A 13,255-nucleotide genomic window follows, 5' to 3' on the forward strand; every position below is an offset into this window, starting at 1 on the left:
TGTGTAGAAAATTTCTTGTCATAGTAAGCTAGTGATAGTTTCATTTTTTTGAAGATAAGTGATTTCTTTACCACAGAATTTTATAGAAAATGAGTGGAAAGCATTAGTTTCTGTATAATAGGAAAATCAAGAACATTAACTATAAAGTTATAAAGCTATAAATCTTTCATTTTGGTCTGGTAATTCAATCACAGACTTAATAACTGGATGACAAAATGAGTTAAAATTAATTACTTCAGTTTCTGTATGCTCAGAAAAAAAAAATTCACAGGAGTCTACTGACTGTTGAGAGCATCACATATTGAATAACTTTTTAATACCTCATTTTATAGTGACTGAAAAATGATCAAATTTTATTTTGTTTATTTATTTTCAAAGATTTCATTTATTTATTTTAGGGAAGAGAGCGCAAGAGAGAGCACAGGGGCAGGGAAGAGCAAAGGGGGAGAAAGAATCTCAAGCAGACTCCACGCTGAGCCTGACTCAGGGCTCGATCTCACGACCAGGAGATCATGGCCTGAGCCAAAACAAGAATCAGACACCTAACCAACTGAGCCACCCAGGCGCCCCGGCCAAATTCTATTTTTAACAGGTTCACAGACAATTAAGTAACAAGAATTAATAGTTAACATTTCTTTCGGGCTTTAAATGTACCTGGCATGTAGTTGCTAGTGTAGGAGACTCACCCTACTCTAGTAATTCATTGATTTCCACTGTGTTTATAATGCAGTCAACAATGCCTTTTATAAAAGCCTTAAAGATGTAACAGAAGTCTGATTACTCATTGGCCTTCTCACACCAGCTTATGGCACTTCAGTTACCTTGGAGTAGCAGCTGGACTTTGCAGCTATCTAGAGCTAAGACATCAGTGAGGGAAAGGAGGTTGGCTTGAAAGAAGTTAATTAATGAGGCAAAACACTTACCAAGGATGGTAAGGGATAGTTGTGAGCAATATTTAGAAGGTAGCCTCAGCGGGGCTTTGTGAAGAGGAGATGGCCCTCGGCCCACACAATTGGCAGCACTTATCTTCAAAAAATGAAACTATCACTATCTTACTATGACAAGAAATTTTCTACACACTAGAGAGATTTGCTGGTACAAACATCCTGGTAACAGCTGTAACATCTGTTCCAAGAAGCTGACCCACCCCAGTCCTTCCCAGGCTATGTAGGCTAAGTGTTTAGTACCTTATAATAATCCATCTCCCTTACATCCTGCTCAGAGAGAGGACATTATCTTACTCAAAAACTAGAAGACTAAAATAATGAACTTGTAAGAGTCATTGTTGTGAGGGCTACAATTCAAGCTATTATTCAAAGAGCATCTAAAATAAAATATTACAGTAAGTAGCATAGAGTAACATTTTAAAAGTAACAGGACTAAGATATTAATTTTACATGATATGTTAATAACTAGAAAAATATTCTGAATTTTCAGCATTTTGTAAGTTAGACATGGTGACATTTATACCAATTACATGTGTAAATATGAGGTATAATGATTATATTTAGTTACAGCATACTGCTTTAGAAGGAAAAGAAGTTGTACAATTTAGATACCGTTTTCCACATAATTCAGAGAAAGCCCTGAAAAGTACTGAAGTCACTTGAGAAGGAATCCATCCTTCAGTGGGTCGTCATCTTCCACTATAAAACTTGCTGTACCTGTGTAATGGGCTTGTCCAGACACTTCCACTATAACAGCTTTAAAATCCCCACATTTTGCTTCCTGAGAAAAGACAAAAGGAATATAATATCAAAATATTGCACTTATATTGTGTCTGGCCTAGAGTCATATTCTTGATTCTTATCCTTTTAAAGAAAACCCAAGGCTTAATCTTGTAGGTAATGGAAGGTTTTTAAGGAGAGTGACATGATCAGATTTGTGTTTTAGGTAACTTTAGCTTGAGGACAAGTCAGAGAGGAAAGCAACTGGAAACCTAGAAACTTCTTTAGAGGTAACCTTCATTCGTTGACGAACTCTAGAGTCACTAGGGCAGTTTTTAGGGAGGATGGAGAAGAACAAAACAGAGATACTTTGCAGGTAGAATTGGCAGGCCTGGGGACTGATGTATGTGGGAGGTGAGGAGTAGGAATGAGTTCAGTGTGAGCATCGTTCCTAGTTGGGGAGCAAAGCAGGGGCTCCCATTAACCAGTAGGGAATTAGATGGGAGGAGCACATTTAGGGAGGAAGGAAGAGCTTTTTAACGAGATGACATATCTCTGAGACAGTCATTTCAAGATGAGTTTGGTAGACATTGGGAGTACGAGTGTTAGACTCAGGAGAGAGGCACACACAAGTAGGCATGGGAGAGATGAAGGCTCAGGAGTCATCATCAGTGGGTGGCTGGGAGTTGAAGTCTCAAAAGTGGGTAAAATTGCCCCATGGCATCAAAATGTAGAAGAGGTGAGAAGGAAACTGAGGATGAAATGCTGGAGACCCATAAGTGGAAGGGAAAGAGACCGAGACGGTACCATCCGAGAGCTTGGAGGAGTCCGGACAGAGAGGGGAGGTGTGTGGTGAGAGTAAAGATGTCTGATTATTAACTATAAAAGCAATAACTCCAAATCTTAACTACAGGGTATCCTTTTTATTTCTTAAAATTTTTAAATATTTTATTTATTTATTTGACAGAGAGAGACACAGTGAGAGAGGGAACACAAGCAGGGGGAGTAGGAGAGGGAGAAGCAGGCTTCCCCACGGAGCAGGGAGCCCGATGCTGGGCTCGATCCCAGAACTCTGGGATCATGACCTGAGCCGAAGGCAGACGCTTAATGACTGAGCCACCCAGGTGCCCCTATTTCTTAATTTTTTAAAGATGTATTTATTTGTTAGAGAGAGAGAATGCGCGTGCAGCATGAACAGGGGGAGGGGCAGACGGAGAGGGAGAGAAGCAGACTCCAGGCTGAGCATGGAGCCTAGGTGGGCAGGGCTTGATCTCAGAACCCCAAGATTCTGACCTGAGCCAAAACCAAGAGTTGGACACTCAACCAACCGAGCCACCCAACTGCCCCTTATTTCTTAATTTTTAAACGTGAGAATAACTAAATCTTATGATAAAATATCAGTTATTAGATTAGGATACAGTAATTTCATTATCTTTTTATAAAGCTGCTATAATAAAAGCCTCATTGAAAACTTGCTTTGTCTAATAACAATATAGTAGTGCTTAACAGTGTAGGGTCTACACAGAGAGGTCCACATTCAGAGTCTGGCTCCGATATTCACTAACTGTTGGACCTCTGGCAAATTACCTAAACTCCTAATTCTCCATTTTATCATCTGTTTAAAAAAGGACAATAACAGGGTTGACCTGCCCAGATTCTTATGAGGATTAAAATGGTATGTATATATTTATTTTATTTTACTGTGTTTATTTATTTATTTTAGAAAGAGAGACACACACACAGAGGGAGAGGGAGAAAGGGAATCTTTAAGCAGGCTCCACGCCCAACTCAGAGCCCAATGTGGGGCTCAGTCTCACAACCCTGAGATCATGACCTGAGCTGACATCAAGAGTTGGACACTTAACTGACTGAGCCACCCAGGTGCCCCGAGAAGGTATGTATAAAGTACTTGGCTTGGAACTTTACAGTGAAGCACCCAATAAATGTTGTAGATTATTTTATCTTCAATCTCAGACTTGAAGACAATGTGTTCCAAATTTTTGCATATGACATAAATGGTTTAGTATCTCATAAGATCACTATATTAAATAAGAATTCCTAACTTAAAAGAAAATTCAATATTCAGAAAAACCAAACTTCAAAACAGCTATATTAGGATATAAAAGTCTATATTAGGATAGATTTCTTTTGTTTTGTTAAAGGACTCTTTATGAATAGATTCATTTAGTAAATGTACCTACTAAATTCATTCACTAAATTTACTTAGTGTAGATTTCATTTACTACTGTTTATTAGTAAATAGAATTTACTATTTATTTCTGTTAGCACATTTAAAACTTGATTCTATTACAAAAGTTTTATTTTTCACAACTTTTCAGGACTTTCACATCCCATTATAAAAAATGAAACTCTCCTATAGAATAAAAACAAAAAAAATCCAAACCCTAAGTTAGTGGTTCTCGAACTTTTTGGTTTCAGGACTCCTTTATGCCTTAAGATTTGAGCATCTAGGGGCTCCTGGGTGGCTCAGTTGATTAAGCATCTGCCTTCAGCTCAGGTCATGATCCCAGGGTCCTGGGATCGAGTTCCACATCGGGCTCCCTGCTCTGCGGGGAACCTGCTTCTCCCTCTGCCTCTCCCCCTAGCTTGTGCTCTCTCTCCCTCTCCCTAACAAATAAATTAAAAAAATAAAATAAAAAGATTTGAGCATCTAAAAGTTTTTGTTTATGTAGGTTATATCTATTAATATTTACTATATTGGGAATTAAAGGTATTTGTTCATTAATTCATTAAAAAATAATAAACCAGCGGCGCCTGGGTGGCTTAGTCATTAAGCATCTGCCTTCGGCTCAGGTCATGATCCCAGGGTCCTGGGATCAAGCCCCGCGTCGGGCTCCCTGCTCAGCGGGAAGCCTGCTTCTCCCTCTCCCACTCCCCCTACTTGTGTTCCCTCTCTCACTGTGTCTCTCTCTGTCAAATAAATAAATAAAATCTTTTTTTAAAAAAATAAAGTAAAAAATAATAAACCCATTATATGTTAATACAATGTATTTTGGGAAAATAACTGAATTTGCCAAAACAAAACAATTTTAATGAGGAAAATGGCATGTGTTTTACATTTTTGCAGACCTCCTTAATGTTTGGTTTTACAGAAGACAGCTAGATTCTCGTATCTGCTTCTGCATTCAGTAGGTTGGCTTATCACCTATCGTGTAGCCTCTAGAGAGTCCACGGTACACTCGTGAGACAATAAATCGAAAAGCAAATAATATCTCAATGTTAATGCATACTAAGTTTTAACCTTGTGGACCCTTGGAAAGGACCTTGGGGACCCCCAGGGGTTCCAAACCACACTTTGAGAACCGATATCCTAGCTGAACAGAAGTTTTTACAGGCCTGCTTTAAAATTCTCTTTCGAGAGCTGAGTGAAGAAACTTACCCAACATCCAGCTCAGGCCTCTTCAGTTTCCAGAGTAACAGACTTACAAAGAGGAAGCTAACGGTGTCACTCACCCTCACAGCCTTCCCCATGAATACTGAGCCAGTTGCACTGCTTTTAAAGGCCCTGGTCTGGTTCAGTTCTAGAAGCCCTTTGTGGTACTGTAAGGCAATTCGGGCCGTCACTCCTGAGCCAGTAGGACTTCTGTCCACCTGTTCCAGAGTAAATGAAGATAAGAGTGTTCACCGTGTTCCAATTCCATACTGTCTGGCTTTTGTGCCAAACGTTACAGTTTTAATACCTGTTCATCTGCAAACACGCAGATGTTGGCGGTTGGCTCCTCGCTGTAAGTGTCTTTTCCATCTGTTAATATAGTTCCGTACAGAAAGGAAAGGTCTTCACTCTCAGGATGATTAATTTTAAACTGCAAATGACAAAGAAAATTATCGTGTAATATAAATTGTCATGTAAGATTACACGTAAAATAAATATTTTGATTCAAATTTATCTTCATAAATAATATAGATGGGGTACTCGGAGGCATAACTTTTCACTCTGTCATTTTTAAAACACCTTTTGGGTCAAGGCAGTAAATGATGTCTTTGTCTAGATGAATAAACATAGTTTCATTGGAAGGTAGGATTCTTATCATACTTTGAGTCCTTTCTAAGGAATTTGTCCCGCGTGTAGCCTCTACTGAAGGAACAGTCCTGTTATATATATACACACACTCCCAGCGCTATTTTATACACACACACACACTCCAAACGCTCACACTCTTTGAAGCACTGACCCCAGACTGGCCACGGCTCTTCCAACAGGACAGGCTAAGGCAGTCCTGTGCTCCCTCTGAGGAGCTTGAAGGGGATAAGGTAGAAGAGCCAGACAATGAACACCTAGAGCCGAAGTTAATACCGTGGGCAGAGACGAGGCCTTGGAAGAGGCTGTGGGAAGGCTGTGAGGGTGAATGACACCCTTAGTTCTTCTTTGTAAGTGTGTGACTTTGGAAACTGAAGAGGCCTGATTTGGGTGTTAGGTAAGTTTCTTCACTGAGCTCTCAAAAGAGAATTTTGAGCAAGCCAAAGTTATAAGAATGCAGAAGCTGTTGGGTAAGAGAACAGTTGGATGAAAAAAAAAAAAGATCTGTAAAGGATGAAGTCAGCTGGTGCTACAGAAAGCAGCACGTACGCTCAGAGAAGCGCCCTGGCATGGTCGCTAAGTCACCTCTGTGGTAAATCGAGGTCAAGCCCAAGTGTGCAGTGCTTCCTGCTCTTCTCGGGAGGCCTAGTTTAACTTTTCTCATTTTCTGTGACACCTGTTAGCTCTCAAACTATAATCTTACTTCCATGTGCATCCTTACAATTAGTACATTCCACTGCTACTTACCTGTCATCTGAAGCAAGTGAATAGATTTGGGTTCTGAAAATCCAGAGTCCATCGAAAGCCAAGTTTAAGCGGTCTTCCTGCTGGATCTTTGTTCTCCATCCTCTGAAAGCCCCCCTGCCCCACCCCCACCACAGCATCATTACCTCACACTCTTCATGGTATTCTTCCCCCACCAGACTGAGCTCCCGGAAGGCGGGTTTGTTCTTTCCTGGAGTCCCTAGCATCTAACATAGCATCGTGTGCGACTCACTAAGTTCTAGGTAAATGTTTGTTAAAAGAAGGAAGACACCTGAAACTAATATTACACTGTATGTTAACTAACTGGAATTTAAATAAAAACTTAAAAAAAAAAGAAAAAAGAATGAGGATGAATGTGTACTAACTTCAGCCCCCACCAAAATGGCCTTTCCCTAAATCTGCATCAGCGGTGTGAATGGTCAGCGGTTAACAAAGTAGTTCTGCTGCCTGATTCAGCACTAATAGATGATGCTATATATCATCATCTCATACGTGGTTTTCTCCTATTTCTCTCAGAATCCCTCCCACCTCGAGGTCCACCTCTTCTCACCTTGGTCAGAAGTTCACACTTTAATGAGAAGTTCAAAATTACTCCTTTTATTAAGAAAACTATGCCTTTTTCTCTTGATCTCATTAAAAATAAAGTTATTTCATGCCAAATTTTAGCTCAAACTATAAGCTGCTTAATGAATAGAAAATTGATATAAATTCAGAACCTCAGAAGTTGCTATGATAAACTAATTCTAGCTATTGATGTTGACAGTCCTAGATAAATGACAATTTAGAACAGGAATAAAGTATATATTTTCATCTTGTTTAAGTTACAAATTATGTTAAAGTCTCAGGTATGTTAAATAGGCCCATAGTAATTATTAGTACAAGTATATTAGGCACTATCTTTCACAAGTTATTTTTTACTTAGAATAGTGATTAAATTCTCATATGCTAAAACATTCAAATACTGTATATGAGTTTTATTTACAGGTCCCAATGTAAAATGGCAGACTTGTGCTAGAAATGAAAGAATATTCTAGATATATTTATTATCCAAACTGATTTTATCAGAATAGTTTTCCCAAGCCAAAATTAGACTTACTTGAGTAGTTACTTAGGTAACTTCTTAGCAGTATAAGAAAAATTTACTAATTAGGAATTAATGTTCTCTGTGAAATAAGAGAAAGTCTGAACAGATTTAATGAAATCTATTTTGTGAGCTATAATTGACATTCATTATTTGCAAGTTTTGCAGAATGACCACATATAGCAAAGTATATGCATTTCAAATTAGTGAAATACTGTTTGATACATTTTCTATATGTGTAAATAACCACAAATTATACTAGTGTGTATATAATTAAAGTTAATAAGTTACTTATTGAACATTTATTATAGGTCGGCATTATTCTAAGTCCTTTGAATGTATTGACTTACTTCATTCTTATAACACCCTATGAAACAGGTATTTTGTAATTCCCATTGCACAACAGGAAGGTTATGTAACTCATTCAAGATTGCAAAACTTACAAGTGGCAAAACTGGGACTCCTAGATAGTCTTGCTATAGAGCCCAAGATTGTAACCAGTACCTTATTTTTAGTCCTACCAATAATTTAAATATGTAGATATTTAACTGTCTGCGTAGACGTGTAATTTATATTCCCTCCATGCCACAGAGGAGGGCACGTGTGATGAAAGCAGTGTTTGTACTGACCTGAGCTTTGACTGCTTCCGTCACTGCACTCGCTGCATCCACAAGGTCCCTTGTCTTTGCAGAACAAACGTCAAGTCCTAACTTTTCAGCACTAACAAATGCATAAAATGCTCCACCATATGCAATGTCTACCACCATCTTTCCATGACCAGGAACATCCACTAAGAGATCTAAAAAAGATGTGTTTGAAAATAAGTTTGTTGGGGCGCCTGGGTGGTTCAGTCGTTAAGCATCTGCCTTCCGCTCAGGTCATGATCCCAGGGTCCTGGGATCGAGCCCCGCATCAGGCTCCCTGCTCAGCGGGAAGCCTGCTTCTCCCTCTCCCACTCCCCCTGCTTGTGTTCCCTCTCTCGCTGTGTCTCTGTCAAATAAATAAATAAAATCTTAAAAAAAAAAAAAAAGAAGTTTTTTAATAGTATTTTGGCAGTACAATTCAGAGCATTTTTAATATGTATATTTTGGTGGAGGGGTACATTTTCCTATCATAGAAAGGAATGAAGCATTTTTGAAATGAGTAAGCATCAAATAATAATAGACATTTAGCTGAGTGCATCTATTTTTAACTTAATGATACATAAGTTTTAGAACATCTAATGCCATGTTTTTCTTAAATCGTGTAAACTTATTTTGTTAACCACTTTGAGGATCTTTGCTAGAAAACCTCATAGAGGCAGAGAGAGGGGAAATCCTGGGACATCAATGTGTGAAAACAAGGGCAGAAAATGAAAGTCCCCTCTCATATTACTACTAGGAATTGTTTAAAGATTTTATTTATTTGTCAGAGAGAGAAAGCAAGAGAGAACACAAGCAGGGGGAGCGGCAGGCAGAGGGAGAAGCAGGTTCCCTGCTGAGCAAGGAGCCCGATGCGGGGCTTGATCCCAGGACCCTGGGATCATGACCTGAGCCAAAGCCAGACACTTAACCTACTGAGCCACCCAGGCGTCCCTACTAGGAATCGTTTAATATATGATTTTGGATCCTATTCACAAATTGGCTTTCTTCAGCTATAATGTCAAAACAAAATGAAAAGATTTTTCTATGTAAGTTATATATACTAATTCACCTATGTATTTTCATTTCATGAAAGCATCCTGCAGGCAAATACTCAGAATAAAACCATTATGGAATCACTGATGTTTACAGTATCATTTTGTATCAGGGTTTTGAGTATTCTAAGTCCTCAACTTACCCAAAGTTTCACCTGAAGGTCAGTTGTTTGAAATCCTAAATTCATATTTCCAAAGGAATGGGGTTAGATGATATTTTAGGATATTCAAACTGTTTTACCCGTTCTTGCATTTTCCTTTTCCTCCTCCCCAGTTCAAGCTGGCTTGGTGATCACTGCCCCTGGGGGAGATGTATGGCAGGGGAGAAAGCAGGTTTTATGGAAACCTAAGATCTGGGGGGAGAGAGGTTTGTTGGCCTGAAGGGTCACCATATTTCTCTTGGTCAATAGAGAAATTTCCTCTGGACCGAGAAAAGAGGTGGCAGGTCTGGAGTGCAGAGGACCTGTGTTGACTTCCCCACAGTACGACAGGGAGGCTATAGGGTGTGAGAGAGGTAGCAAAGAGGAGGAGAGGCAGGGACAGGGGCCACATGTCCAGGGGCAGATGATGCTTCACTGGTTGGCCGTGCAGGCTGATGACTAAAAGGCCCTCCTCTCCAAAGCCTTGGCTCTTCAAAGAAACCTTTGCTACACATGTATCAGGAAAGGGGACAGCATGTAGACACATGAGCCTAGGTAAGTCAACAAGGCAGCATGGGGCCTCAAATGCAGAAATTCTGAAAAATAAAATATTGCTTATATGCCTGAGTTTGCACACTGACTGATACAAAGATACCAGTCAGTATGCTATCCATTCCAGGCTGGCCCACAGAGCCCTTCTAACACATGATGTGTCAAAACAGAGCCAGTTTATAATCCAGAAAGTAAAATATGCCCGTGGGGCTTAAGAGGAACTATGAATGAAACATCTTTATCTTGATGCTGGTGCAACATAAAAACCAGACTTAATGAAGGAGAATGAGGACGTAGAAGGAAATGAGGGGCTGCCGGAAGCTGGAAAGCTAAGTGTGGCTTTGGTGTCCTCATGTGTAACATGGAACTGCTGTCCCCGCCCAAAAGGACTGCTGTGTGAATTCCATGTGATAATGTGTGGGGAGTGCGTGGCACAAATCAGCAATACATTAGTGTTAATAGTAAGGCCAAAAATTTAATTTCCAAAGGGAATAGGGTTCTTAAGAGGATATTTACATTTGCTAATCACCATATTCTTCTCCCAGTTTCATTCACTTAGTTACTCATTCAACAAATATTGACTACCTACTGTTCTAGCACTTGAATACAGTAACAAAACAAAGTTTTCATTTTAGCAGAGTGGAATGGAAATGAACTCAGCAATCTTCTGAGGTGGGTACTGTTGTCATCTTCATTTTGCAGATGATGATCTTGAGGTGTGGAATCCCTTTTGCAAGGTCATCAAGATGGAGATGGGACAGAGCAGTGATCTTGAACACTTGTCAGTCCACTGTTTTAGCATTTTTCAAAGTACAGAATTTAGGATCTTTTTTTTTTTTAATGGAGGGACTCCTTTCTTTTCTTTTTTTAAGATTTTATTTATTTATGTGACAGAGAGAGCGCAAGAGCAGGAACACAAGCTGGGGGAGTGGGAGAGGGAGAAGCAGGCTTCCCTCGGAGCAGGGAGCCCGATGCGGGGCTCGATCCCAGGACCCCGGGATCATGACCTGAGCTGAAGGCAGACGCCCAAAGACTGAGCCACCCAGGTGCCCCAGGATCTTTTTTAATGACTCAAAGTGACCATTGCTGCCCACCAATTATTGTATAGTCACACAGCGCTGCTCTCGGGAACTATGGTGCTTACAGATTGGCTGCCCTGACCCAACCAGCCCTGAACTATGATGTCGTTGGTGATCCTGCTGCTAGCTGTCATTTCCCACAAATCTAGAGCACTTCCAATCTGCTGCTGGGGTTGCCTAAGGAGAAACTGGATAGCTAAACTATTTAAACTGAGATTTTCGAGATGCAACCTAACCAAACTCCTGTCTATCTCAAGTGCCCTCCCAATCCGGATGTGACACTGTTCTCTCCTAGAGGGCAAAGTGCCATCAGTTCCCCCAGGGGAATTCTTCATCAACCTGTGTGTTTCAGCTGCCTGAGGTTGCTCTAAGACTGACAAATGCCTGGGCTATTACTGCCTCATTCATAATTAGGCTAAGCTAGAATCCAAATCCTCAAGAAAGATCAAGATCTAATAGAATGCCCCCGATGTTTATAGCAGCATTATCAACAATAGCCAAATTACGGAAAGAACCCAAATGTCCATCAACTGATGAATGTATAAAGAAGATGTCGTATGTGTATATATATGTACGTATATAATGGAATATTACTCAGCCATCAAAAAGAATGAAATCTTGCCATTTGCAACAATGTGGATGGACCTAGAGTATATTATGCTAAGCAAAATCAGAGGAAAACACCTTATGATTTCACTCATGTGGAATTTAAAAAACAAAACATGAACATAGGGGAAAGAAAAAAAAAAGGGAGGCAAACCATAAGAGACAATGATAGAGGACAAACTGAGGGTTGCTGAAGGGGAGGTGGGGGGGATAGACTAAATGGGTGATGGGTATTGTGGCACTTGTGATGAGCACTGGGTGTTATACCTACAGTCTTTCTGTCTCCAGAAATATATTTTTAAAATTTCTGAGTGTTTTGCATACTATCATTTAATCCTCACCAAAAACTCAATGAGATAACAAATGAAAAAATATCGGCACAGAGAGGTTAGTAATTTGATTAAGGTTGCATAGCTTAAAGGGGTTGTCAGTATTTGGACTCACACAATGTCTGTTCCTGTTTCTTAAAGAATAAGAGCAGCAACATCTGTATCTTCCCGGTTTATAAATTGCTTAGTTCATTCATTCTTATTTAATTATTTCCCAAAGAAGTGGGGAACGCACTTTTTACAGGTGAGGAAAACAAGACAGGGCTTAGTAACTTGTCAGGGGGTAATGTCTAGTAAGTGTATTCTGAATCAGCCAATGAACCCTGGTACATTGGCTGTTCTTTGCTCTTTCCTTCCTCAGACTCACCCAACTGTGAAATCTCTAGGAATGCCTGACAGTGGGGAACGAGGCGCTGAGTAAGAGAGACACGGAATTCTGTACTCCTCAAGGCTCTCTCAAGACCAAGACGAAATCTGCGGGATAATCGAATTGCATGCACGGCACAAATCTGCAAGGCTAAGATGCTAACACACATTTGCATTGATTTTATCTTTTTATTAATCGCAAAGGCTCGTGGGTGGGTTAACTGCACTGCGTGAGTTCCAGGCCAGAGAGACGGTTAGTGTAGTTAGTTGCTTCCCGGAGCTGGGAGGGTCTCGCCGTTTACCTGTGGCCAGCGCGAAAGCTGGGACGCTGTGGAAGCGCACCGGGCCGCGAGTGCGGCCGCCCTCGCATTCCACGAAGGCGGCCACCAGCCCGCACGGGCAGTGGATGTTGACGCGGGCCTCGCGGGCGCCGGCCGGGGGTGCGGGTACCAGCCCGAAGTCGAGGGCGAAGCGGCCCAGCGCCAGCACTGCATGGCCGCACATGGAGCTGTAGCCCTCGTTGTGCAGGAACAGGACGCCCAGGTGCGCGTCCGGCAACTCGCTAGGCACCAACACAGCCCCGTACATGTCCCGGTGCCCCCGAGGCTCGAACATGAGCCTTCGTCGCAGGCGGTCAAGGTGCTGGCGCATGTAGCGCCGCTTGGCCAGCAGCGTGGGGCCGACCACTTCCGGACACCCAGCCAGCACGATGCGCAGGGGCTCGCCGCCCGTGTGCATGTCCACCACCGACAGCGCCGGCGTCCCCGGGTCGTGCGGGGGCAGCCGCGGCAGCGCCAGCGCCAGCGCCCTCTCCATCGCCTGCGTCCGGGAACGCGACCACCTCCCGGCAGTGCGCTCTTCGAGCCTCCAGCCCACCCGCCTACTCCGCGGGAGAGCTTCAGCACTTGCGGCCGCCTCCGGGGCGGAGCCTCCGAGCAGAGACCAGGAAGGGCGAG

The 13,255-nt window shown here is 41.6% G+C and overlaps 1 protein-coding gene across 1 annotated transcript; it reads right to left on the minus strand.

The window, feature by feature from the left end:
- Positions 1 to 527: 527 nt before the first annotated feature.
- On the minus strand, positions 528 to 13,217 carry L3HYPDH (trans-L-3-hydroxyproline dehydratase). Its single transcript, XM_032405218.1, has 5 exons — positions 12,602 to 13,217; positions 8,182 to 8,351; positions 5,369 to 5,491; positions 5,142 to 5,279; positions 528 to 1,728 (listed from the first exon to the last, which is right to left on the minus strand). The coding sequence occupies exons 1-5, from the start codon at positions 13,113 to 13,115 to the stop codon at positions 1,603 to 1,605; spliced, it is 1,071 nt and encodes a 356-aa protein (XP_032261109.1). The 5' UTR covers positions 13,116 to 13,217; the 3' UTR covers positions 528 to 1,602.
- Positions 13,218 to 13,255: the final 38 nt, after the last annotated feature.

This window comes from Phoca vitulina, unplaced genomic scaffold (assembly GCF_004348235.1).
Source record: "Phoca vitulina isolate PV1807 unplaced genomic scaffold, GSC_HSeal_1.0 scaffold7, whole genome shotgun sequence".
Lineage (NCBI taxonomy): Eukaryota > Metazoa > Chordata > Mammalia > Carnivora > Phocidae > Phoca > Phoca vitulina.

Bases quoted from the DNA above. Each gene is read 5' to 3' on its own strand.
- L3HYPDH (XM_032405218.1), bottom strand. From the start codon at position 13,115: ATGGAGAGGGCGCTGGCGCTGGCGCTGCCGCGGCTGCCCCCGCACGAC. The intron at 5,492-8,181 runs GTCAGTACAAAC...TGTCATTTGCAG, and splicing joins CGGAAGCAGTCAAAGCTCAG to TTTAAAATTAATCATCCTGA. The intron at 5,280-5,368 runs GTATTAAAACTG...ACTCTGGAACAG, and splicing joins GCGTGTTTGCAGATGAACAG to GTGGACAGAAGTCCTACTGG.